We start from the raw sequence: 25,353 nt of genomic DNA, 5'->3' as shown, positions 1-25,353 counted from the left end.
TTTGGGAGGGAACAGGGCCTACTTGTTCATCCAAGGGTACAGATGGACAGCAGGACAGATTCCAATAGCTGAAGGAGCCAAGGGCTGGGGGCTGATGGGTTTTGTAGGGTTGGGAGAGAGTGCAGACAAATGAGGCTGACCAACATGGGATGTGACTGTGGGGGAGTTTCTGGTGGTTGCTTTTTAATCTTTTATAATTGGGTCGTATTGTGTTGTAAAGAGGAGAAATACAACTGAAACATTTTTGATGTGGAAGAACGATGCCTGTATGCCAGTATGTACTGGTTTATGGGCTTTGTGTAGTTGATTGATTTATTTGATTCTGCTTAGTTTAGTCCAAAATGGCTGATTTCCTTTATAAGAGCAACATTCAGTCAGTAGGAAAGAGGCTGTGTTAGCGCCGGTGATCGGGACACAAACGTGGACCACAGGATGTTCCGGTTCCAGGCGATTTATTGAAAGGGACAGGCAGTTCGTGAATCCAGAGACAGGCAGGGTTCAAAACACAGAGAAGCAGTCTGGGGGCAAATCCAAAATCGGGAGTCAGGGAGAACAGGGTCAGGAACCAGGCAGGTGAGTGACAGCAATCAGACCCAAACGGCAGGCAGAAATCATGGTCAGGAAACAGGCAGGATCAGCAATGTAGCAATAACTCACAAAAACAAACCACGGGGACGAGCCAGGTGAAACACACTGAAACAAACTAGCAACAAGACAGAGACACGCAGGGAAGATATAGGGCTGGGGTAACGAGGAGATGGGATGCAGGTGAGCAGGCAGGCAGGTGCTGGCAATGAGGAAATCAGGTGGGCGGGGACCAGGCAGGGAGCGGGGCGGGGCTGGAACACAAGGAAAACAAAAGCACAAGGACAGGAAAAAACAAAAACACAGCGGCTTAAGGGGGCGGAGCCCTGACAGGCTGGCTAAGAGTGCAGTGGTATTGAGAGCAGTGGTTTAATTGATGTGGTCTCCTTTTGCCTGCTTAGGTGAATATTGTATGCATTTTGTTTGTGTTTTTTAATTTCTTTTTTTTCCTTCATTGTTAGTTTATTGTTTTTTTGTTACTTTCACTGGTCACGGGCTTGGGAAAAATAAACCACAATCACGTCACCATCAAATCTTTCACCTCATCAGTTTTTTTTTTCAATCGCCTCTCGGCCATTCCACGACACTCTAAAAGAGTGGGATTATTTTAGCCTAGCTTCAGAATTGTTTGTCTTGCTAGTTTGAGCTACACCCCTCATATCAACCACCATCAATTCATTCAGCATTCACCTGGCTAGTCATGATTTTGCTACAGAATGCTCAATTCACATCAGCCAGAGAGATAATGAATTATTTAACCCAGTAAACAGCATTGTAAAGCTGTAAAGGAAGGACTTCCATGATATTTTCCTTTGAAGTTGAATTTAAAATCTTGTGCTATTAATTAACATATTTATATTTGTCACTCAATGTTTTGTCAGAACACAGAATCCTACCAAACAACATGAATAAACTCTGTTAATATTCTTGTTGTGTATACTAAATATACTTCGGTTACACGGACAAGGAGACACACTGCACGGCAAACGTGATCCTTGCCTTCTCATCTCTCTGTCCAGTAGGGGGAGCCATTGCAAAGGCCTGTCAGTGAATTACTTCAGGCATGAGAAGAACACCATTAATGTCTCTAATTTTTTTCCAAGATGAACATGAGAGCTACCCCTGCAGCTCCTGGCCCTGACCTTGTGAAAACATTGCTGCTAAAGTGTATACCCAGTGGGACCGCAGCGGCCGCTAACCCCAGCTCCTGCCCTTCACAGCTGGAACCTTGCCAGCCATTGCTGAGGATCCCTGGTGCTGTACTGCTTCATTCATGCACTCGATTCTGGCACTCCTCAGAGGAAATCCAGCCTGCATCACAACACTGTGTTGGGAAAGAACCAAACAGAGACACACAACAGCAATGGACTCACTATACACCTATTCATACAGCTACATGACACTATTACCAAAAACCATATACACTCTACTATAACCATATTACATGTACTCTGCATTACATTACGGTGACACTGACATACAATGTTCAAATGATCAATCCATACATATTTTGTAAAAAAAAAAAAAAAAAAACATGATAAGAGGTAATATTGGGATTCACTGAAGTCATTGTAAGTGCATTCAGGAAAAGGTGTATCAGTAAATAACTCAAGACAGTCCTGGACAAAAACAGCCCAGTGTCAAGTCCATATGCAGTCAAAAATTGTCAAAGAAAGGCTCAGAGACTATTAAACAGGAGACTGTTGTGCATCTTCTCCCTCATCCTCATTTCATAATTGTACAGACGTAACGCTGTACAACCACACCAACCTGAACTTTTCCCTGTATCAAGTGATACTGAGCAACCAGGTATTCCTGTAGCTGAGGACATGTGCCACAGACATTCCATTTAGTGACAAGATATTCAGCTCTATTTCTCATGCACTTTACTTCTGTGTCTAGGACCTTGGGGTTGGCCTGGGTCCATACTAGGGTGAGAGCTATGAATGTTTGGTTTTTCAACTACACTGCATGAAATTTATACTATGACAATATCTGCTCGACAGGTTTCTGAATGTTAGGCTCATTGAGATGAATATCTGTTCGGTAAATAGAGTATTTGTGATACTGACAAAGCAGCTTTTCCTAGACCTGAAGCAAGTAAATATTTCATTTTGTCTATAATCGTCCATTCAGAATTATAGTATGAGCTGTGGAAATACTTTTTGTGTTGCAAGCACCTTCACATTTCAGACAGTAACAGACATTTCCAGTGCAGTCAGCTGTAGTGTGTTGGCTTTCAACCATGTCATTTTGTGAATATTCATCATGAGAAATCAAATCAGAACCACGTTCAAAAGTAGCAGAGACCCAATTCTGAATGTTAGGCACACCAAGCTGAATATCTGTTCAGTGACTAGAATATCTGCTCCTGGAGCTATGGTGAGGAACCCCTGTGGTAGTCACTGTCCTAAAGCATAATGATGTTTGGACTTTTCCATTTTTGTGAGAAGGCAGAGATCTGGTGTTAAACAAATACTTATTAAGCCAACAATTATTGACAGCCCGTTAAAGTCCTTTAGCAGCTAGTATTTTTTTTTTATCAGCGGAAGGTTCACACAGAAACAGAAGATGACTGTTGCCATCACTCTTGCTTGCATGTGAATGTTTGCACCAGCCGATTATTAATGGCATACACAGAAAGGAACACTCTGTTCAGTATTCAGGGACATAAATAACATAGACCCATCCTCCAAACTTAGCCTTACACCAAGCCCATTCACTTACAAGTGAGCATTCCTGAAATAAAATATTTCGCCAACAATGCCCTGTTCTTTAGCCTTAATAGGAAGCTATTCTGTAGATTCTAGGCGAAGCCTTTTTCAACCAGCGCTGCAACGTTTGCAGGCCTGGAACCACGAGATGTAAATTAATCCCCAGACCTACGCAGCTCCTTCACCGGGCTCACTGCGAAAAGCCACATAACTCATGTTCCGAGTCTCCAGAAAATGTAAACCTTCACCAGGAGCTGAAAAGAGGGAGAGGCACATTGATGAAACACAGGAGTCTGGGAAACCAGGGAAGCTTAGAAGTAACAGACCACATCAATGGTTTGCCTCAAGGATTACTTGAGAGACTCAAGTGGCTTCAGGCTACAGTTGAATTTAGTGCGGTTAACAGTGAAGTGTTCTTCAGTGTTCAGGCCATGGTTTCAATGATTCGTCTTTGTCTGAAGGAAAAAAAAAAACTTGTGTACAGATGCTGAAAATCCCTTGACCAGAAGGTATTAAGGGCAGAGAAATGACATTAACGATGCAGCCTGACAAAGACAATATATTTCTGGCACCTTCATGTTATGTTTCATACAAGGTTTGTCTCATCTATGCTAAACTCATGTGATTTCTTTGCCTCACCAGGCAGCTGCATTGTCATGCATAATGACCTCGTTGCATTTGCTCACCTAACAAAGCAGTTACACATATCCATTTCCATTTTTCCCCCACACAAGGACTGACCCATCCACAAATCATAACAGGTACGACTGTTTATTACATCACATCTCTGTGTGACTACACTTTATTCAGAACAGATTAACGGATAAACTGATTGTCTTGCTGAGTGTCATCACGAGTGTCTGTGTCTGCATCACAATGTTTGCAGCCCAGTGACCTGCCAATACAAAAAAATAGGCATTTTGGCACGCTGTTGCCAGTATTATTTTCACCTCCTACAGTAACCATAGGGGAAAAAAAAGCAGGTATGTACAAGTATATTTATGCAACAGCACCAGTGCAAAGCAGGTCGAGCCACTGCAGGTTTTTGCTAGAAGCAGCACAGTCTGCTGAGGAGAATCTCCCTGTTGCCAGAACGGTAGAACCTGCAGTGGCTGAAATTGCTTTCCACTAGGAGTGCTTTTTCTAAAATGAATTCCAACACACTTGCTTCCCCCACAGATCCCAGCCCAAACAACATGCACCCAGTTCACAAAAAATAAGACCTAGTAACATGATCTCATTATTCATACTGCTTAAATGACCTCAGTGAATGTGTGACAGAACAGACACAGATTTCGTCCACTAAAAATACACAGAATTGACAAAATATAAAAAAGAATCATGTCTGAAGCTTGTGCAAAATGTAAACCAAAACGTGTTATTCTAAATGAATTAAAATCCAATTTATTGTCCACTGGCTTTCTGCAGGTGTAGCACAGCTCCATAAACGGCAGTAAAGGAACATCAATGGCTTGGGCAGAAGACGGCACAGATTTTCTGAACACAGGGTTGTGGGCACGCAAGGTACAGGGTCTTCTGTCCTCCTCCAGTGCTTCCTTTAACAGCTCTTCCTCTAGAGCGACACATCGGTCTCATGTCTCATGTCCATCTGAAACTCCTTCCGGAATCATTCCTTTTGTGTCCAATGAGGTTGACTCAGTGACAGTCCCACATGCCCACTGTAGCCCTCCCGTGCTTGAGCACACTTTGAATAGCCATTTAAAAAAAAAAAAAAAAATCAACAAGCAAAAATCATAGCAAATTATATCCATGTCAAGCAATGACACACAAATCACATAACCAAAGTTTCTCAGGCAAAACAAAACAAAATTGGTGATAAAACCATGATCACTGGGAAAAAGTTTATTCAATCCATACATATAAAAGAAATACAGAGAAATATAAAAATTGGAGGGAAAGCATAAGTGCTTTCCTCCAGGAGGCGTATGTGGGAATGTTACTGTGAAAGGGTGGGCTTCATGACTGTGGCAGGCTCACTCTCTGGTTGGAGGGTGGGGGAGAGGCCGGTCTTGCGAGGAAAGTCGAGAGGGTCTGGGATGCTCTTGGGGCACCACATGTGGTGGCACTGACCATGACGCGTTGTTGTTGGAGATGAAGGGCATGATGTACCCCCCGCCCCCCCCACACCGCTCTCTGGTGGCCTCCAGGGTCCTCTCCTCACGCTCTCTCACCTTGTTAATAAACACGTCTGCTCCATGAGGGTGGGGGAGGAAACACAGGTCGAATAATTTGCATTATTTAAAAAGTAATCACCATAACATTTAACCACTCTGTAAAAATGGAATATCCCAGTGAGATATTTCCAACATTTCAGATGTTACACTCAACAGTTACTGAACACCACCTTCTAGCACAGGATTTAAAGAACATGGTTTATCGTCTAGTTCAGAATCTCCTGTAGGGCAACACAAATGTTTCACGGTAAAAAGCAGTCAGTTTGGTTTACCATTTACAAGGTAACCCTAGGGTGGTCTGAGCACACTGCCTGTGGTGTCTACCTCCAAATTCAAATTCCAACCTTTCATCCAAACACTTTTCCTAGGGTTCATTTTCAACTCCACATTAACCTTTTTTACAGAGCACTTAATCTGAAGATCCAACTATACATGCACTCTAAAGGATGACTGTAATTTAACCTGCTGTATTCAAGATCACAGACCCCGAGAAAACCTAAATATTGAATAAGCTCAGCTGGACGTCCCTATCTCTCCAGCAGGTGGCAGCAAAAGCCACATCGCCAGTGGATTTGATCAGCAAGAGACCAAGAGCAGAACAAAAAAGGAAATAAAAAGAAAACCTACTTGTAAAGAAGAAGGGCAAAAGAGGGTGGAGCCTATAGGCCAGCTAGGTTTCAAGGTGTCCAACCTTCTGATTTGTCGCAATGTGCATCTGGCTCTCAAACTTACGCACATCCTCCAAGGTCATATCTGCAGAGAAAATGGGGTAATTAGCATATTCGTTGTATCAGTAGCAGTTAGTAGCTAATAAGGATTTCCATTTCGGTGGCTTGTGTACCAGAAAGTGACCAAAAGTATTTTTTTTTATTTATATTTTTGCATTTTCTCCTTTCACACCCAACTTTAGTGGTCATCATTTATACACATATTCCTGTCACAACAACTACCACTGAACCAGCAACAACTGCTGTCTGTGTCATTTGGGAGCCTTGACAAAAATTCAGTTATAATCTTATAACACATATACAATAATATATTAGTTATGCTGAATATTTGGATATTTCCTAGTAATTCCATGCTATTCATTTGGGAGGATATTACCTTCTAAGCAAATTCTTAGTATCTTTTGATAAAATTCATGCTTAATCACTAATGATAAACCATCACTGGAAATGAGGTAAGTAACCTGCAATTATTTCACAGGACAGCCACACATTAAAACCAGCTGCATGCCCCCTGCAAGATGAAGATTTTTGCATTGAGAATGAGACTCGCTGTGTCAGCTACCTCCACTAGGAGGCAGCACTGCATTTCAGTGAGCACTAACGAAAGTAATGCATGACCCCCTCTTCCAAAGAGTCATATATGTTATCACATTTAATATTACACTAGATGAACCAGCTTTACATTTTCATACAAATTTTTCAGATCTGCATTTCTCAAAAGATAAAGGTATCAGTTTTCAATGGAGGTGCATCTCATTGACCTTCTTATAGTAACTATGCTATAGTCTGATTTACGTGTACCCTAGGGTTTCATTTGTGGTGATGCTGTGTAAACCTTGATTTAAAAATGAAAAAAACTGTATATAAATCAGTTTAAACTTTGCCCAAGGGATAAATAAAATTAAATTAGCACTGGCACTGGGAACATGAAATAGCATCTTGACCTGGCATAAACATTCAGAGAATAATGGTCAACGTTTGCCAGGAGTAAGCCAGAAAAGGTCACAGACAACCAACCGATGCAGCAGAGAGAAAAAAAGGCAGAAAAAGACTGCACAGCCAGAGAAAATAGATTACTTGCAGGTTTGGGGGAGGGATAGCTCAATATTACGGTCACAGTTAGAGGAAAAGGGGCAGACACCGCAGAGAGCAGGAGGGAAAATGAGGGTAAACCTCGCTAGCCTGGGCCACCGTTTGGACTGGGACGTCGATGCCATTCCCTGCTGCTCGCCTCTGGGCTATTTTGAACCACCCTGACCTACATCTCCCAGTCCAATCACAGGGGACTTCCACACACGAGGCTGGACCGGGTCCAGGCCAAGCGTCAGCAGACTGACCCCGGACACGGCCGCCCAGCGAAATGAAAAACAACCTCGTCTGGAGGCCGCCGGGGAACGCCCCCCCACCCCCGCGGGCCCGGGCCTGCCCCGCTAACGCGCTGCCCGCCAAACACCCTGGCGCAGAGCACAAAGGCCCTCTTATCTCCGCACGGCTCTGATTACAGGGGACGACCGCACGCCAATCTGTCACCGTCACACTCATGGCCCAATTAAGGCCGCCAAACATCACTCGCTCGCAGACGCTGGGCGTGAGGACACAGTCTGCCCGGGGGGGGGGGGCTCTCTTCGAGATTTCAGTGCTCTTAGGCCATTTCAGGGCACTAATTTACTTGACACTTTTAAGTGGCTTTGGGGGGGGGGGGGGGGGGCACCTTCTAAAATGCCAGGACGGACAATGAGATGGAAGAGAGGCGAAAAGAGCCAAGGTGCAAATGTTTCGGGCACTCTGTCCACAAAGTGACGAGTCGTGTGACTGGAAGGACTCCGAGAGACGGGGGCGTAATCTCGTTCTACATCACATGGCGCAGCAGGCCATCCCGTCCCAGTTTCGCACAGAACACTTTGTAAGTTCTGGAACAAGCAGCTGGCCTTGGACCCAGACAAAATGAAAAGAGGTTAACTGTTAAAGAAGGAAATAAGGACCGCTGCACGAGGCAATTAAACGCTTAAGGAAGCCCGCAATGAAGCATGGCAAAAGTAAAATGTTGGTCAAAGCCAGAAGCTGGATAAAACTTAGCCAAGCATGTTCAAATTTGAAAGACACATAAGCACCATATCAGAACAGCTTGCAAATCCACTGCCCCCGTGACAATGAAAAATACACTGAAGTTTAACCCTTCAAACATTCATAAAAGAATGAAAGTGGTTGATCTACTGCAGAGTACAAATATACCACAGAGAATGATAAACTAATGAGATATTTGCTATATGCTATAATTAGCAACAGAGACATAACAATTGTTTCAAATCTATATCAGAAGAAAGTACGTTCAGCATTATGAGATTTGTATTTACAAAATTTAATACAATACAAAGTGGATTCAACAAGAATGTCAGTCATTCACATTCTCAAATTGTTACTAAAACTGGTCCTTGTGGGTCTCCAAACTCAGAAACTCAAAGCAAAGCCAAAGAAGCTTTTCAAATATTCTTGTTTTTCCATTAACAGTAATGGCGTAATCCCACTACCAATATGACTCCACCATCCAAAGCAAGATAAGAGAGGAAACCTCTCATCAAATACAGCCAGACAAAGTGCCAAATCCTTCATTTCTGAGAGACAAATTCAAACAAGCTTTTCAGTGTCTTGAAGGACTCTGAGATTGGCAGTCACTGCAAAGAACAAAAAAAATTTCACAAAAATGACAAAACATGTAAATGTTTAAACGTGTGGCTCAAAATAAAAGACAAAGTGCATTCTGGTTAGACTAAAGTAGATTGGAAGCCTCCACTTTACTGGATGTTAATGCCAAGTTTGGAAGGGGGTGGCATGCTGACTGATACACTTAGCTACTGTACTTACCATACCACTCATCCACCCATGCAAATGCCTGCCTGTGTCCCACCAGCAAAACATCTCTGATGACCTGTGAGAGCACGAGACAGGGGAACAGAGAGAGACAAAAGTGAAGAGAGCGCCACCCAAGTGCCGCAGTACACGACTCCACGGACAGAGGGCAGTACTGTACATAAACAGACCAGATTTTATTAGTGTGGTCCCTAACCTGGTCACTGGAGAGAAAACCAGATGCTGATCTTTACTTCACATCTGTACAGTTAATCATTTGGACTACACATTAAAACACACTAAAACTACTGTATTCAAGTGATTCTGTGTAAAGGTATTCCCTAAACAAGTAAACAATAAATAAACAGGATCCCAAACGGCTGATTGGGAGACAGAATAGGTGGGTAAGGAGGCGCGGTCGGCATCATGTGACGAGGAGGCGGCGGCCTCCCGCAATCCTGACATGATGATTTAAGCCAAAACAGGTGACGAGGGGGGGTTACTTGGGTGAAGATCGTGAATCTCACAGAAACGCACGTGGTGAAGGAGCACGTCCACCACTGCGCTCACACGAGTCTCCTCTGTCACATTACAGTTATGTTTATATCCCGTGTCAGCTTTGCTGTCAGCATCCCCCCCGCCCCCCCCCTCCCCCCCCCCCACCCCGTCCCTGGGACTGCCAGATGCCGTCTCAGCAAGGGAAAGGGGAGCACCTAGCTCACCACGTCCCGACTAACCCGTGCTGTAGGCGGTCATATTACACATGGTAACTAACGCATCGCTAACTCATATCATTTGATGGCATTAACAGCAAACTCCCTTTAAAGTGGTACATATTTCAGGTGGGGAGGTAGAAGGAAAGGATGGAAATCTTTGAATTCGTACCGGTTTCCGCAATTACTGCGATTACAAGTAACGCTTCATCTTGTGAGCTGCCCGTCTCCTTACAACCAAGCCTCATCACAGACACACACAATGTTTCAGCTTAGACAGTTCATACACACGCGTGCACACGCACACACACACACACACACACACACAACCTTTTACTGTTGGTCAAGGGGAAAAAAAAAAATCACAGAAATAGTCGTTTTGGTGTTGTTTACCTTGTGTACAAACTGCTCAACCCTGGTCTGCAGACCCCACACCTCGAATTGGACAGCGACCAGTTTGTAGGAGCACATGACCGGCTTGCTGCTCTCCCTCCACCCCTCCTTCAGCGGGCCCCTCCCCGTTTTCACAGATGAGAAGCACCTTGGATCCTGAAGGAAGAGGAGGGCTTAAGTGTTCATGCCAGAGAAAGGACTCAATTCACTGTGCTTGCAATGACAGGCTGCAACCCCTTTCGAATTCCAAGTCATTCTTCTTTAAATAGCTCGGAAATTCTTCCCCGAGATTTAGTTAAAAATTGAGCCATTACCAAGGCTAGTTTAACAAGGATTCATTCACTTCAAAACGGCATTGCAAATGATCTCAGAATAAAAGCAACTGCGCCTGTACATACAGTGGAAACCGCTTATAGTGATCACGTCTGTCCAGATGAAACTGAGATTGAAATCAAACTGATTCATAACATATTCATCCACTTGACGAGGGCGGCTTCAACCACAGGTGCTTTCCCCGTGCGCATTCATTTTCTGCCTCCATCATTAGCAGCCAGGACTGTTTCTCGTTGTTTGAGTAGTCTACACAAAGTAGGCTGAGGAACACCAAGTTTCGCTGCTGCGTCTCATTGACTCGTTTTTGGCAGTTTGTGATAAGCTTCGATGAGTCTACCTTTGTCATTGAGAGAAAATGACTCTTTTTCCCATCATGATTTCTATTTCAGCATTAGCCTTAGGTAGCTAGCCGGAAGCAGACGGGTTACCGCGAGGCAAAGTAGGCCTATCAAAGTAAAGTTAAAAAAAAAAGGAATCAACGTAGTTTTAATTTTTTCCATATGTTGTCATGTATAAAAATATCCAAAATGAACACTGTAAGTGGACTACTTGATTACTATAAGCAAATTATTTACAACAGTATTTGTAAAGGAATGATTCTGTCCCAAGCTTTTTGATCCATATAAGCGGTTGATCACTATAAGCAGTTTCCACTGCATTTCATTTCACAAATGTAGCTCCACAGTACTAATCCCTGACTGCCCTAACCTACTGGGCGCAGTAGTCTAAACAGCCTTCCCAATTACGTGAAATGTACATGTCCCAAAAGAAAGTTCAAACACTACACTATGACTATTATTGTCATTATCACACTTGATGTCTTCATTTGTTGCACAAAACTCTTATTGACGACTTATCTAGGACATATCTTGTATTTAACTTAGAACATCAATTTTGTCCATTTTATCCATCTTGATAACTTGCATGTGACCCTTCTACGGCATCCCCTAGTAGTTAACCAAGCTATCTAACACAGCTAGCTCATAAGTGCTTACAAACGCCTTACTGTTGAGTAGACAGAGCCACTGAACATCAAACATGAACGTCCAGGTAGCAGAAAGCAGAGATTAGATCCTGCCATACCTCATTCTCCCTGACCTGTCTGACTGTGTGACGCAGTGTCCTCTGTGACACCCGTGCAGCGTGAAATTAAATCAGACCACTCCCGCTCACACCACCCTCAAGAGCCTGCTGATCAGGGTCCCTGGACCCTACTGCACCACTCTGAAAATAGACACGTGCACTTTTGACACCCTCTTCATCAGTGTGAGGGGGGGTTGCTTTTGTAGGTGTCTTTCAGTTACAGTCACCGAAAGTCACGTGGCAGGGTTATTTTGGAGGAAAATTCAAACAAATCTCTGGTATCTCTGTTAGACTCTGTCCAGCTCTCCTATTGCTGATTGGCTGTCTTTGTAGCCCATCTGAATCCAAGCAGGAGGCCTTAAGGACAGAACCAAAGCCCATTTAACAGCAAATTAAACCCAGGCTGAACTTCATCATGGCAGATGCTTCCAGCAACAATGAAGAGATTCCACTGGAAATAAATTACTTCGGCCACAAAGTAAAGTTTGCAAAGAACTTTACACACAATTGTTTTGTTACAGTATGTGACTTTCTGTACCTCTGAACTGCTGTAGTGCCTTTCTGGTATGTCATCGAAGGCTATGTCTAGGAAGTCCACTTCCTGGTCACAGTTGCTTTTTTCTGTGCCAAATATCTACAAAGAACAAAGGGGGGGAAAAAAAACCACCGTTGCTGACACAGTCACATTTGTGTTTATTATCAGGTTATGATGCTGTGCATTAAATCTACGGAAATCAAAATTCTGATTCACTTACATTCTCACTGCTCCCACAGTTGTCCTCATATTTCGTTTCTATGTGGATTGAGAACTTGGGCAGAAATGAGCACTGGAAACATGAGACTGAGGTTATTATACTGCATGGGATAAGCTGTACTTCTGTGGCATGAAACACTGACAAAAGGAATTCAAAATGGACCCTTCTCTGAGCCATCACCCTCAAGCAGCCGCTTACCCTCTCTGCTGAATGATTTACAGTGCTTGATTTAGCAATTTTTACTACGTGAAAACCTGCATTGGTGTTTCTGAATCAATTTCAGAATTTTACACAAAGACTGTTTTAAAATGCCTGGCTTCTTACTGTATTTGTGCAGTGGAATCAATCAGGAAATAGGTAGAAATACCTCTGAGGAACATTCATGTTTTTTCCCCCAAAAAGTGAATTGACAAAATATCACATAATTCAGATTGTAAATCATCGCAGCACATAATTCAGATTGTAAATCATAGCAGCACAACTGGTGCTTAAAACTGCATTACCAACTGTGGTATCTCTGCTATCAAAGGCAACCCAGGATAGTCACTGTGACATCACCAATGAACCCATCAAGTTTGTACTTCCTGTCACAGCACTTCCTTAGACAGTAATCTGCCGGGCAGCTGAGGACATCATTCAAAAGGAGGGGGCCTTAGGGGCTCTGTTCTTTCAATGCTCTGTGTTATTAATTAGGATAGGCTGAAAGGCTCCTGCTAGCTTCTGATGGATTCCACTAACCAAAATGGCTTCTATATAAATCAGTGTTCATTTATTGAAAGGTTCAAGTAAAGATAAAACTTACTGTGTATTCTGAGGTTGATCCAAGGCCAAACACATGAAAAAGAAAGAACACTTTATGTAGCACAGGTTGTAATAAAATTTAAATTATATATATACACATGCGTATACAAAACACACAAATACACCCATTCATACATCTTTATATTATGTATATACTTAAACATAATGTACCATTTAAACAGTCCTGTATGAACAATTTGTTCTTTTAACTGTAAAATGACCTTAACATGAGTAGAGCTATACACTGATAACAATACTGTGGCCCACACAGGGACAGCCTTCAGCTTACCCGTAATCGTATATGGGTAGTAATTCCAGGCCTTTTCTGTGATGTAAAAAATACGGGGGACGACAGCACGCGCCCAGGTGGGGAGTTTACTGCAAAGACATGTTATCATTAAAATGACATTTCTCATTCTCATGCAGCTCTGACAAGGCCTTGACATTCATTTCAAGTTTTCCAGGCAGTAAGAAGCCACTAAGAACATGAACATGAACCCCAGTGTAGGCTTTCTGTTAGGCGCACCGAACGCATACTGGATCAAAGGCTGAATTTATAACTGCTGGATACATCCAAACAAACACATTTCCTGGGTTTCTATCCTCACATAGAGCGACTTCCTTTTTTACAATTGCATGATGCTCTTCCTGCTTTCCCTATGTTCTAGTTCTCACAAAACATCGAGGTGCCTTCTCCGCATCACTCAAAGAATAAAGACAGGAAGGAGGCCTGACTGACAGGAAAATGAGGAAACGAGCTTGACCATAACACACTGAAGGGCTCTGACAGTACTTTCTGAAGCAGTGAACCTTCGCCCTACCCACACACCCTCCCAAAAAAAACATTTTCATATGTTGCTCAGGCAACCTGCTCTCAGGAATAACAGCCACTACAGCACAGCCGCGGTGTCATAAACAATGTCCCTTCTTTATTGCACTCTCCTTTTCCATTTGATTAGACAAGCCACAAACCCAACTGTTACCAGGCCAGCTGGAAAAGATCGCTGGAACAGGACAAGTTCCAGGACTGGTGAGTCATCTCGAACAATGGGGAAGAAGAAATGCTTAACTTTAAACACCACTCCCTTCAGGGGAAAAAGAAACCTCTTCCCAGGATGCACCTGGCGTCTGACAGCACTGCCAGAGCATGGAATCACTCATTTCCCTTTCTCATGTCTCTAGGAGGAACGGTCGTCAGCAGAATTCGTTCCAATGCAGAGACGGTAGTCCTGCCCTCACAGACATTTGTGTGCTCTGCCTACGCCTGAGTAACCTCCAATGACGTGACAAAGACCCAGCGGTTTAAACCATTGTACAATCTACAAGGCCACCAGTACCAGTCACTGTAATGTCAAATGACAAAGCTGGTGACTGGTGACTGAGAATACGCCTAGATGGACAGGCGAGGCACGCACAAATTTACCCTGTGAGGGAGAAACAGATGTCCACTTGACTTGAAAAAAAGACTTTCCATAGACTTTCCATAACACTTACTAAAATGCCATCCAAGAAACTGGTATTTCAATGTAAACCCATCACATGAAGGTGAACACCTTCTTTTTTCTTTTCACAGAAGCACCCTTGGCTCACCCAACAGTTTTGCGTAGTGGGACAGTGTTATCAGATACCTACCTATCTATCTATCGTGTACCTCAGGAAAGCACCCTTCGGCGCTTTTTCGTTTTACAATAAGTACACTGAGATCAAACACTGCATAGACTAACAGAGGGGATAACACAGCCAGCAGAACACAGATCCTAATCATGAACTCTAATTAAGATCTACATAACCCCTCCAGCCTCCCAGTGCTCATTTCGCTATCTGGGAGAAGCGCCTTCAGCAATTGCTGCCTTGTTAGAAACACACTGTGTTACAGGGAAAGGCGGGTAAAAATAGATTAGCTAAGAGATTTGATTCTTTGCCTGAGCTAACTGAAGCCAGAGTTCACGCCACGGAAGGTTGCCTGGCAACAGAAGCAGCAAGACACAAAATATTAATACTCAAAATGAAAATGGAGAATCCACAAAGAAGTGATGGGAGGGAGTGGGCAGAGAAGCATGCCTTTTCAGGCCCTGGCAGAATGCGACCCCAACTTTGGTCAGGAGCATCGGGGGTTGCAAGTCTTTGAGGTCTGGGTTAGCAACTGTCTCAACTGAGTCAAACGCTTTTCTTCTTAAAACGCGACCAAACCTGGTCACGCACGCTACAGAGGGGCTTCATTATGATCACAACCCTTGAGCACTGAGCTTGGAGCTCCACACAAGGGCCAAGCTTTAAGAAGCACGAGAAGCAGTTGCACTTCAACCGACTGCAAGCGTTGCGATACAGCTGTGTGTAGTAATGTTTATGGCACCGAGCTTGCCAACAGGGGGCTGCAGATTCAAATCAACAGTGAAGCACTGCTGTTGGGTTATACATTGATAACGCTTTTAATGCCAATTTTTGTTTTTCCGAAAGAGTATATTTCAATTGATGGTAAAGAGAATAAAAGGCAAAGAGGGGAAAAGTGGCCACTGTGCAAGAAATCCATTAAATCCCACAATTGCCAGAAATGAACATTTAGAAAACTCTACAAATTCTGCAAGCCCAGTTAACAGAAAATCAAGAGATTAATTTTTCATAAAAGTACTTGTTTTAAGGGTACAGTTGTACAGTGACACTTGGTAAACAGGTTTCATCCAACATTTCAGCTCCTGAAAACACAAAAGCAGCTTGAGGATGTCAGACGTGGAGCCCTTTGAAACTCACTACCATTCAAAATTGATAAGCATTCAGATAATATCTGCAGTGTGCTGCAGCACATCACGTCTCTCCCTGTCAGTGTACTGACATATAAAAAATAGGACTAACTCCTAAAAATAATTACAAGTTATGCAAATTAGCACATGTCATGAAAAGATCCTGTCCAACTTGTTCGGAACAAGGACATCCCAGGAACATCGTCAGACAAAAAACGTTTTTTGCTTCTCTTTAACAAACACATCTGTGGTGCGCTGTGTTCCAGGCGAAAATCGCTGCCTCCTTTGAAAGGAACGACACACAGAGAAGAAAGGGAAAGACGTGATGTCTGTTGTAATGTTAAAGGTAGGTGTGATCCGAACTGAGCAAACAGTGCGGTGCGTGTGCATGATTTTAAAAATACATAAATAAATTCCCCAAGTCACCTGGACAGGTGGACCCTCTTCTCGGTGAGCTGGCCTGGCCCATGCACCGGGTCGATGTGGGTCTCGTTCCGCACCACCTCCACGCCCTCGCCCTTGTCGCTCACCTCGTGGCTGTGCTTGCAGATGGTGTACAGCTGTCCAACCCTGTACTGCAGACAGAGGTCAAGAGTCAGCTGCGCGCGCACACACACACACACACACACACACACACACACACAGACACCCTGTACTGCTGACAGAGGTCAAGAGTCAGCTGCGTCCTCCAAATGGCTGTACAATGCTTACAACACACATCTCACACCACACACCAATCCTGTACTGCACACAGAGGTCAAGAGTCAGCTGTGCGCATACACACACACACACACATACACACACACCCACACCCTGTACTGCTGACAGAGGTCAAGAGTCAGCCGCGTCCTCCGAATGGCTATACAATGTTCACAACACACATCACACACCACAAACCAATCCTGTACTGCAGACAGAGGTCAAGAGTCAGCCGTGTCAGATTCTCTACCTGGGTGAGCGAATCTGATCCCTACCATAAAAAGTGACTGTGATGCTGAAAGAATGCAGATTGTGATGCTGGTGGAAATTAACTCATTGAAATAATTTACCTAGACAATTTCAGAATCTGGGAGATTGTTTCATTAAACAATGCACCAGGCCACTGTCTGGGTCACATCAACCCCCAAGCAAGGGGGTTTTGACTTGGGCACAAGAGATGTGCCCCTCCCCCACTGGATCAACACATCATTGTGTTCGAAAGGACTAAGCCATCTGCTCTATTGTGACCATGTCCACAGTTTTACAGGTGGACTGCTTAAAAACCTCAGCCATTACTGGTCAAAAGAAAGTGATACGAAAGGGATGGTACTGTCTAAATGGGACATTGACCAATCACATTAATGAGGAGTTTTCATTTCTCTGATTTCTAAGGACCCATTTCCATTTTTCAATGATGTAATTAACACTATATGCCCAACCTATAGCATTGCTCTACCAACCTTTATTTAGGGAGGTCTGCACAAAGACAGGAGGCCTTGTTTACAGCTGAGCACTGCCGTGGTAAGACTGCTCCATGAAACCACCCCAACACAATCAGTCCAGATGACCATCTTTTGGCTCAGATTGCAATAACACATTCATATGCCTTCAAGGTATTCTGGCCAATGTTACATTTGCATGTTACAGCGGAGGAAAATCCATCAAGGGAAGTCACAGATAACTGGACCACCTACCAGCCTGGAAGAAGCTCTGTACAGACCCGTGATGGACGTTCGTAAGACGGTGGACATTTGCAATAATTGTTGGCTGCACCTCCACCTTTTTTTAATAGGGTTCCAGGCGGGGAATACGCTCAGCCATGTTCGTGTGCCTTTTAGGGGAGCTGTCCAGCTGCCATCCTCCTCGGTAATGTGCCAAAAATACATGTGACGCATACTGAAACCGATACATGGCCCCAATGGACTGTAATGAAATGGATAGGATGATGAAATGCAAATGGCCTGACATACATACAGCATAGTGAGATGAATACGATCAGCGCTGAGGAGGGCGTGACAAAATAACAGCAAGGTGACAAAGTGGACAGGATGTAAACAGTGGCCCTTCGCAAAGCGGATCCATTTCCCTGGGACCACCAGTCTCACTGCAACAACCTCCAAAAATGTTCTGTTAGCTATAACAGCCAAGCCAATACTTGTTTAAATGGACAAATCAGCATAAAGAAACATATTCAAGACGTGATAATTAGGCCAGCTATATAAAAAATATAATCTTGGACATGAACACAAAAAGAACACTCACTCAATGCAATTTGGCTGCACATCTGTCAAGAAGTACCGTGGGCCAAAGACAAGATATCAAGGTCTTCATTAGTGGAATATTTTGTTCATACTAAACTGCTCTGTACGCATGTTTTTCTGTGCAGTGGTAAGAGTTGCAAGTCAAGGTCTCAAAGCACTTTCCCATCAAAGACTGCTTAACCCTCATAAGGGAGGGAACTGTCTGGTATTGTCCTCCTGAGGAAACAATGAGGAGAAAGCTGGCAATGAGCTAAACATGCCACCAGGGGGTGATAATGAGGCAGCTTTGCTCCTCATTTGTCGTTTGGTGCCCTTTTTGAGTGGGTCATTGCCACATGAACCTGAAAGCATTTGCTTCTGTATCGCACAGTTTTCAGGCCAACCAAAGTCACAAATGATTGCACCTCTCTCTTGTGGTCTGGGTTCAACTGGTTTAATTTGCATCATGGTTCAATGACGGCACTGTCAAGGTTTCGCAATTCAGATTGAATACAACTTCTATTCAAATGCAGCAGTCCAGCAAACGTACTCTGCAAGAGTCCTACAATTATATATGAGTCATCATTCAGTTAAACCAGTTGGGGAGAGGTTTTGCAGAAATATTCCTCCATTTGCTTCAAGTATAACTAGTATGTGTCCTGTCCCTTTCTTCCCAATTACATGCAGTATCACAGAGATGGAGCTATCTGCAGTTTTCATATGAATACGTTGTGGGGTTATTACGGATAGGGATGCACCTTAGCTTAGACACCACACTTCCAGTATCACACCTAATGCACTGGGGGGCAGGGTGAAGTTTGCCTCCTGGAAGGAAATGGATAAAGAGGGTAGTGGTGTCAAAGGGCAAAGGGGGTGGAGTCCCGAGGAGAAGCTGAGACGGGAGTTCGGGGGAAGGACTCCTCAGTTGTTTGACCCGTTTGTTTTTTTTTCCCGTTTGTCACCTTGATTAAACTATCGGCTAAACGACCTTAATAATAATAATAATAACTAAATAAATAAATAAATAACCTGAACGACCCACAACAAGGAGCGAGGGCTGGCCGACTCTAGCGTCACACCAAGGAGCGGGCCCAGTGTTTGCCCAGGTGGCGGTAAGCTCACCTCTTCCCCTCAGTGCTACACCTTCAACATTAGATTCGTGCATACCGACGTCCACGTTAAAGCACACATTAGCTTAGGTTACAACCGAAGCTCAAGTAGGGCGGCAACCAAATCCCCTAGACTAACGGACTGCAGGCTAGCAAGAGTCCATCTAGGCCTGTGTATTTTCTGCCCTTGGGTCTTGGGTTGTAACAGGGTGGTTGTGCAATCTCCTTATACCGAGGAGAACAACCTCACGCATTAGCCAAGTTTTTGAGTCAAAATTATAAGAAACACCGAATAACTTTTGAGGGTTTCTACACATTGTAGTATTACTCTGCCTACATGAAGGATTCCCAAGATGATAAGTTACCAGTATTTATCTTACACTGATTATTTTACATCACTGAAAACATGTATGACTCGATACACTTTTTAAGGGATTTTTTCTTTTCTTTCGGACAGAAAAGTGCTGAGTATCCAAAACGGAACCCGAGGGACAGCCGATTAATGTCGTTATAAAAAGAAGAGTTGTCAAGATCGGTGTGTTTGGGTCCATAAAATTGAGAGAATAGCCGAGTGCACAGAGGTGCTGTCATGTCAGGATCTGTTACAGTATGTGTTTGGAAGAGCTCAGTCAGCGAGCGGCTGAAGGATACCGCCGTCGCCCGGGTAACGTGTCAAGTCGCTACACAGCTGACCTCATTGGCACAAGAGGAGAGGAGTACAGACAAGTGTCTACAGAATCGGGGAGTGATTTACAGTAAGACTAACGCAAGTCTTTCCGTGAGGAGATACGGCTCTAATTATATTAGTCACAGCGAAAATAAGAACATTCCCTTGTCGGCGCGGCAGTCACGGAGCTCTAAATGCAACACGCATAATTGATTAAAGCAGACCGCTGATCGTTGTTTATCTGTTGTTCATTTCAGTTGCTCGTTAAAGTACATTCAAACAAATGGAAAACCCAGGGTTTTAACTCCTCATGAATCCACCCCGGATGACTTTTAAAACTGTTTACTCAATTTCAAACCAATGCTGGGAAGCAGAGCTGAAGAGTAACCGCGGTTGCCATGGCAAATTCTGGTGACCAGTCAGCAGGAATGAATGTTTACATCAGACTACAAAAACTCAATTTCACAAGCACGCAAGCCTCCGCACACTGGACTCCCTTTAAACCGAACCCGCCCCAAGTTTAAGAGCAGCTTCCTCCCCATTGTTCGAACAGGAAGGGTCTGCTCAGGGCCGACTATAAACTCCCCCCTCCGCGGAGCTGGCTCGGATTTCTCGTACGCCGCGAGAAAACCGATCCTCCGCCAGCGCAACCGCGACTAGTTAAACCCTCTCGCTCGAGCGGAGGGTTCGAGTGTGGGTTGCGCTCAGTGCTCAAGAGTTCCTGGACTTCCTGTCACGAACCCAAAATTCCTGTACCCTCACCTTGTGTGTCACTCCTAGACACGCCTTCTTGACGATGACGCTTCCCTCAAAGCAGAACATCTGCACACGATGAGTCATATTGCAAAGCGTCTCAGTTTTGTCTCAAATATGACTCAGTTCTTCAGTTCATGCAAACATCCTGCGATTCACGACAAGCCTGACTCTTGTGGCGGGAGCAGGCTCATTCCAATAATCAAATTAACCGATAGAGCATCCTGTAGTTTGGTATGCGTTTGATCACACATTTTGGAGGCATGTAGTGAAACCGTCTGAATCAAGGACTAGTTACAGACACTGAAACTGTATTATGAAATCTTACTTATGAAATAGTTAAGTTCCCACACGCAAACGAAACTGCCGAGCGAACCAGCCGCAGAGTCAAACGTCAGGTTTCTCAATCACCCTGGTAAGAGCAGAGCACAGTAGTGACAGCTGGCACAGAAAAGAAGGAGCTGATGCGCAACAGCGCGGCGAGCTCAGCTTCCCTAAGAGGGGGGAAAAAACAGCAGGAAAGTATGACGCAGGGCACGGAAAGTGCAAGGCCTCTCGTGTTTCTGCGAGAACAACGTGGAAGATTTCTAACATCAATGTTTGTTCACTGAAAGGTCAGCAAAAGAAAAAAAAGAACACTTTACACGGAAATATAGCAGGGCTTGACTCATATCACGTGCAGAGCTGCAGCAGCTAAAGGAGATATCTTGTGAAAACAACTGGAGAAGTCTTTGTGAAGACCCAAAGAGAGATGATTAGAAACCATAATGGGTATTATATGTGTGCATGTGCACGAGCGCGTATTACATAGCTCTCAAAATTGATATACATATTATTGGACTATTATGCCTCTGAAATAGAGCAGCCTCAGTTTCTGCCCCTCAATTGAAGTGGTACAATATAATGAAACTGAAAATAAAATGCGCACCTTAAACAATGAGTGGAGATGTGGTAATTACATACCAGCCATTAGCCAAATATTAAACATGTTCAGCCAAGGCAGATATAATGTGGGTGTAAGTAGCTGTGAGGTGTGTGTGCATGCATGTGTAAATGGCAGCTACATAAGCATACACCCAACCAGTGCATACATGAACACTGGCAGCTTAATCACTATTAATATGTCATCCTCAATGCCAATGTTTCACAACGAAACACCATGCCTGCAGACATGGCAGGCCACATTTTGCATGTTAATTTCCCTGTGCGTTTTTCGTTTCCACAGGTTGAACGATGGGGCTCTCTCAAAGCATGACATGTCACACGGCATAGCCGTGCGCTTTCATCAAGTTTGGAGATGGACCAGCTCCCTTCCGTAGGAGTGAAAACCGAGGGCATTTAATAACACGGGTGCTAGATGTCCTCAGAGTACTGGGAGGGAATGAGGCAAGGGAGCACACCGGCAGAAGTAAACAGTGGGTCCAGTGGGTGGGAGTTCATTACCGCAGACACGCTGGAAAGGCTTACCTCTTCCACAGTCAGAGGCATGCAGATTCGGTACTCTTTAATAAGCATGGCTTCTTGGATGAGGCAGAGGACAGCTTCCGGAAACTGGAGATGGACCACAGCCGTCTCAAACGGCATTCACAAGAAGAGGCAGCTTCCCGTGCGTCAATGCGCTGTTGCAACCCGAGGGAACAATGTACTGTCGCACGACCTGCAAGACAAAAAAAAAAATCATCCTTGCACTGCATTTGTGCACATTCTACCACATGGCTTAAATGGCGTGGTGAACCTGAGAAGTTCTTCGTCTGCTTCAGTGTGTTTTCATGAGACAGCATATTGTAAAACACCAATAATCATGGCTGGATTTTGGGTGTAGGATGGGTAATCCTGGTTTATCACAATATAGATAAAAATGTACACCAGAGGAAGTTAGACATGGTGTGATACTGATGAACCAAATTATTCACTGGCAGTGCCAGTACTATGGCCTACAATTAAGGGATTACATATTAAGACGCAATGTTTTGAGTACACATGTCACCAATACTACTCAGACTACTCAGTGTCTGTCCAAAAAAGAAAGGAAACCAGACAAGTACCGGGATATAGCACATAAAACATAAAAATATACCACCAGCCTCTTCAGTCATGTAAACCCAGAGTTTCAAAGCCATCACACCTCCTACCCTGAGAGGAATCTGGCCACTGCTCAATGAACGTCACTGCTCTGTTCTTGTGTCCCACAATTTCCAACAAACCCTCAGAGAACATTCTTGACCTGTTCCTTACACTGTAAAAGTGACTTTGCAAAGATTTCTGGAGAGGAAACAAAGGCTTCTTCATGGAGGTGTCCATTTTTTCCAAGCTGACTTTTTTTCAGTCAAGGTTACAGAAAGATTTTTTTTTTCCTTTTTTCCTTTTTCCATGTTTGTGCCTTAACCTCATTTTAACACAGTGTAAATCTGGGTCATTAGTATTTGCTTTGTTTTCCAAAGACAAATGATCAGTTTCAGCAAAAATGTATCCACTCTTTCATGCTTAACAACCCAGCGTGATTCCCTCTGCCTATCAACTTTTCTTTAAATAACTAATTTAAAAGACCATATTCAGTATAAGCACCCTTTCAACAAGCACGGCAACAGACAGATACAGATACAGATATCGAATGCATTAACTAGTTGCCGGAAACTGGATCCGATTCATTATGCTTAAATCCGATTTAGCATCCTTAAATGGTGAAAAAAATACGTTTTAAATACTTACCGGCTATCGTTTCTATAGCATATCACGGATATGATGGAGCCGCACAGACCAGATCGTTTTAAATTCCCATTTCCCACGCTGGACCTCAAAATTGCAATGCAAGTTATACAGTTCGAGCCACTTTCGGAATTGTAACAAAAGGACCTAGGAAAGCGTTTGAAAGGCATTGAACATAATGCAGTCTGGGACGGCGCTTAATAAACGGGTTCTGTTCTTCTGAAAATTTCCCATGAATTCAGAAACTTGTGGCTACAGCGTAAAATACTATTCAGGACTATATTATCCAAATTCTCTTTTAATGCATGGTTAAGCACTAATGTTTTATACGAACTAAGATTGTTAGTCTTGGAAAGTGGCCAGAGTACCGTCTCAGGTCTGCACATTGGTTTGAGTTTTTGTTACATGACAAACTATAAAGAGCGAGCGCACACACACATACACATACAGTGTAAGCAGTAATCAAGTCGCATTCATATAGAAAAATACGCGTTACCTGTGTTGAAGTTTCAAGACTGTCCAAAATCGGTGCTTCACGAGTTCTAGCTGAATACACACACGTGAAAATGTTCACGGTGAGTCCATTGGCTTTTAAGTTGGTCCTTGCTTTTACCCGTTGTTAACAAACATAAAGATTTTTCTCCTATGTCGACAAAGTTTTCTCTCTCTGAAAAAAAAAATACGTGGGCACACTTCAGCGGTATCCGGTGCTGCGGCACAAGACTACGGATACTGCGAGTCCACGGTCTTCAGGCATGTGCCGCCACCGCACAGCAAGCGCTTTTAACCAAAAAACACACTCCCTGTTCATGAGTTGTCCGTCTCCCCCACCCCGTTTCACCGGTTTAAAATCTCTATACTGACCTCTAGAGGCAAATTAAATAGCACGGAGGAACTCTGTGGATGTGGGTGAACAGCACGTGCTGATCTCTCCCACTGGGTTATCATTAAAAACAGGAGGATCACGCGTGGAGCCCCGTTGTCCGCTTGCCTTCGCAACTCTCTCCTTACTTGGCGTTAGGAGCTCCATCAATAACGTGATCTTTCTTTTTAACCCACACTGGAAAAACTTTTACAGACTCCAAACAATTTCATTGTATCTAAAATACAGTAGATGTCTGAAATAAATGATAAGGTGAAATAATATAGTATTATTAATCCAAAAAGGAAATTGCTTAGTGGTCTTACAGTGGTTTCACAACCTTAGTCCTGGAGACCCACCGTGTATGCTGCTTTTGCTTTCAGCTGAGCTCTCTTAATTAGGACTGTTTACTGATTTGGATCACACCGCCACTTCTTACTATCTAAAAGGACAATTAGGAATTATTTTGCATTGGAAGGTAATGTAAACTGCCTGAAACTATAGGCAAGGGCTATCGCACTCAGTTTCTGCAGGGCCAGTGTATACACTAGTTTCTGCACCACTCCAACCTCTCATTTCTGTTCATTTCAAATTTCATTTCTGAATTATTCCAATCAATTACTTATGTCGGCACTTCTTGATAAAATGATGGTTTATAGTGAAAGATTACAAAGGTTTCCTAGATCCATATATTGTACTACAGTGGAGTTTTGGGATATTCATTAGTGTGCATGGATACAGCAAATTACCTAATTGGCCAACTACTGGAAATTAATTATAACAAAACTCAACATAGATTCTGTCCCACCGGTAACTGAGTCCAAGAAATGCAGGGTTAGGCAACCCCATTCCTGGCAAACCCAACAAAGCTCCTTCATTAAGTCTCTTAATTAGTTAATCAATTAATTAATATGCCAAATCAATGCTGGTTCAATTAAAATGCTCAATTAATCAAAATGAAGTGGTAAGACAGAGTGAACACTAGAAACATTTTCAGCACTCTACACCCAGGCTTGCCTGTGCCTACAATAATGTAGTAGGTCCTAAAAGCAGGCTGAGATCAGTCTTGTAGCTTCAGGGTAAAACAAGTGTTGCATGTGTCACATGTCTATTTATTGATGTGTGTGGTTCCATTTGTTGTTGCTTTTGGTC

At 43.5% G+C, this 25,353-nt stretch overlaps 1 protein-coding gene across 1 annotated transcript; it reads right to left on the bottom strand.

The window, feature by feature from the left end:
• Nucleotides 1-5,253: 5,253 nt before the first annotated feature.
• LOC118794959 (cytoplasmic phosphatidylinositol transfer protein 1-like) lies at nucleotides 5,254-22,213 on the bottom strand. The gene is made up of 10 exons (XM_036553261.1): nucleotides 22,101-22,213; nucleotides 16,312-16,460; nucleotides 13,437-13,525; nucleotides 13,149-13,156; nucleotides 12,347-12,418; nucleotides 12,130-12,225; nucleotides 10,176-10,331; nucleotides 9,085-9,148; nucleotides 6,122-6,247; nucleotides 5,254-5,508 (listed from the first exon to the last, which is right to left on the bottom strand). Exons 1-9 carry the CDS (start codon nucleotides 22,146-22,148, stop codon nucleotides 6,165-6,167), a joined length of 765 nt encoding a protein of 254 aa, XP_036409154.1. The 5' UTR covers nucleotides 22,149-22,213; the 3' UTR covers nucleotides 5,254-5,508; nucleotides 6,122-6,164.
• Between the last annotated feature and the right edge of the window lie 3,140 nt (nucleotides 22,214-25,353).

Source organism: Megalops cyprinoides, chromosome 19, assembly GCF_013368585.1.
Source record: "Megalops cyprinoides isolate fMegCyp1 chromosome 19, fMegCyp1.pri, whole genome shotgun sequence".
Taxonomy (NCBI): Eukaryota; Metazoa; Chordata; class Actinopteri; order Elopiformes; family Megalopidae; genus Megalops; species Megalops cyprinoides.
This window is presented reverse-complemented; position numbering and strand designations above follow the sequence as displayed.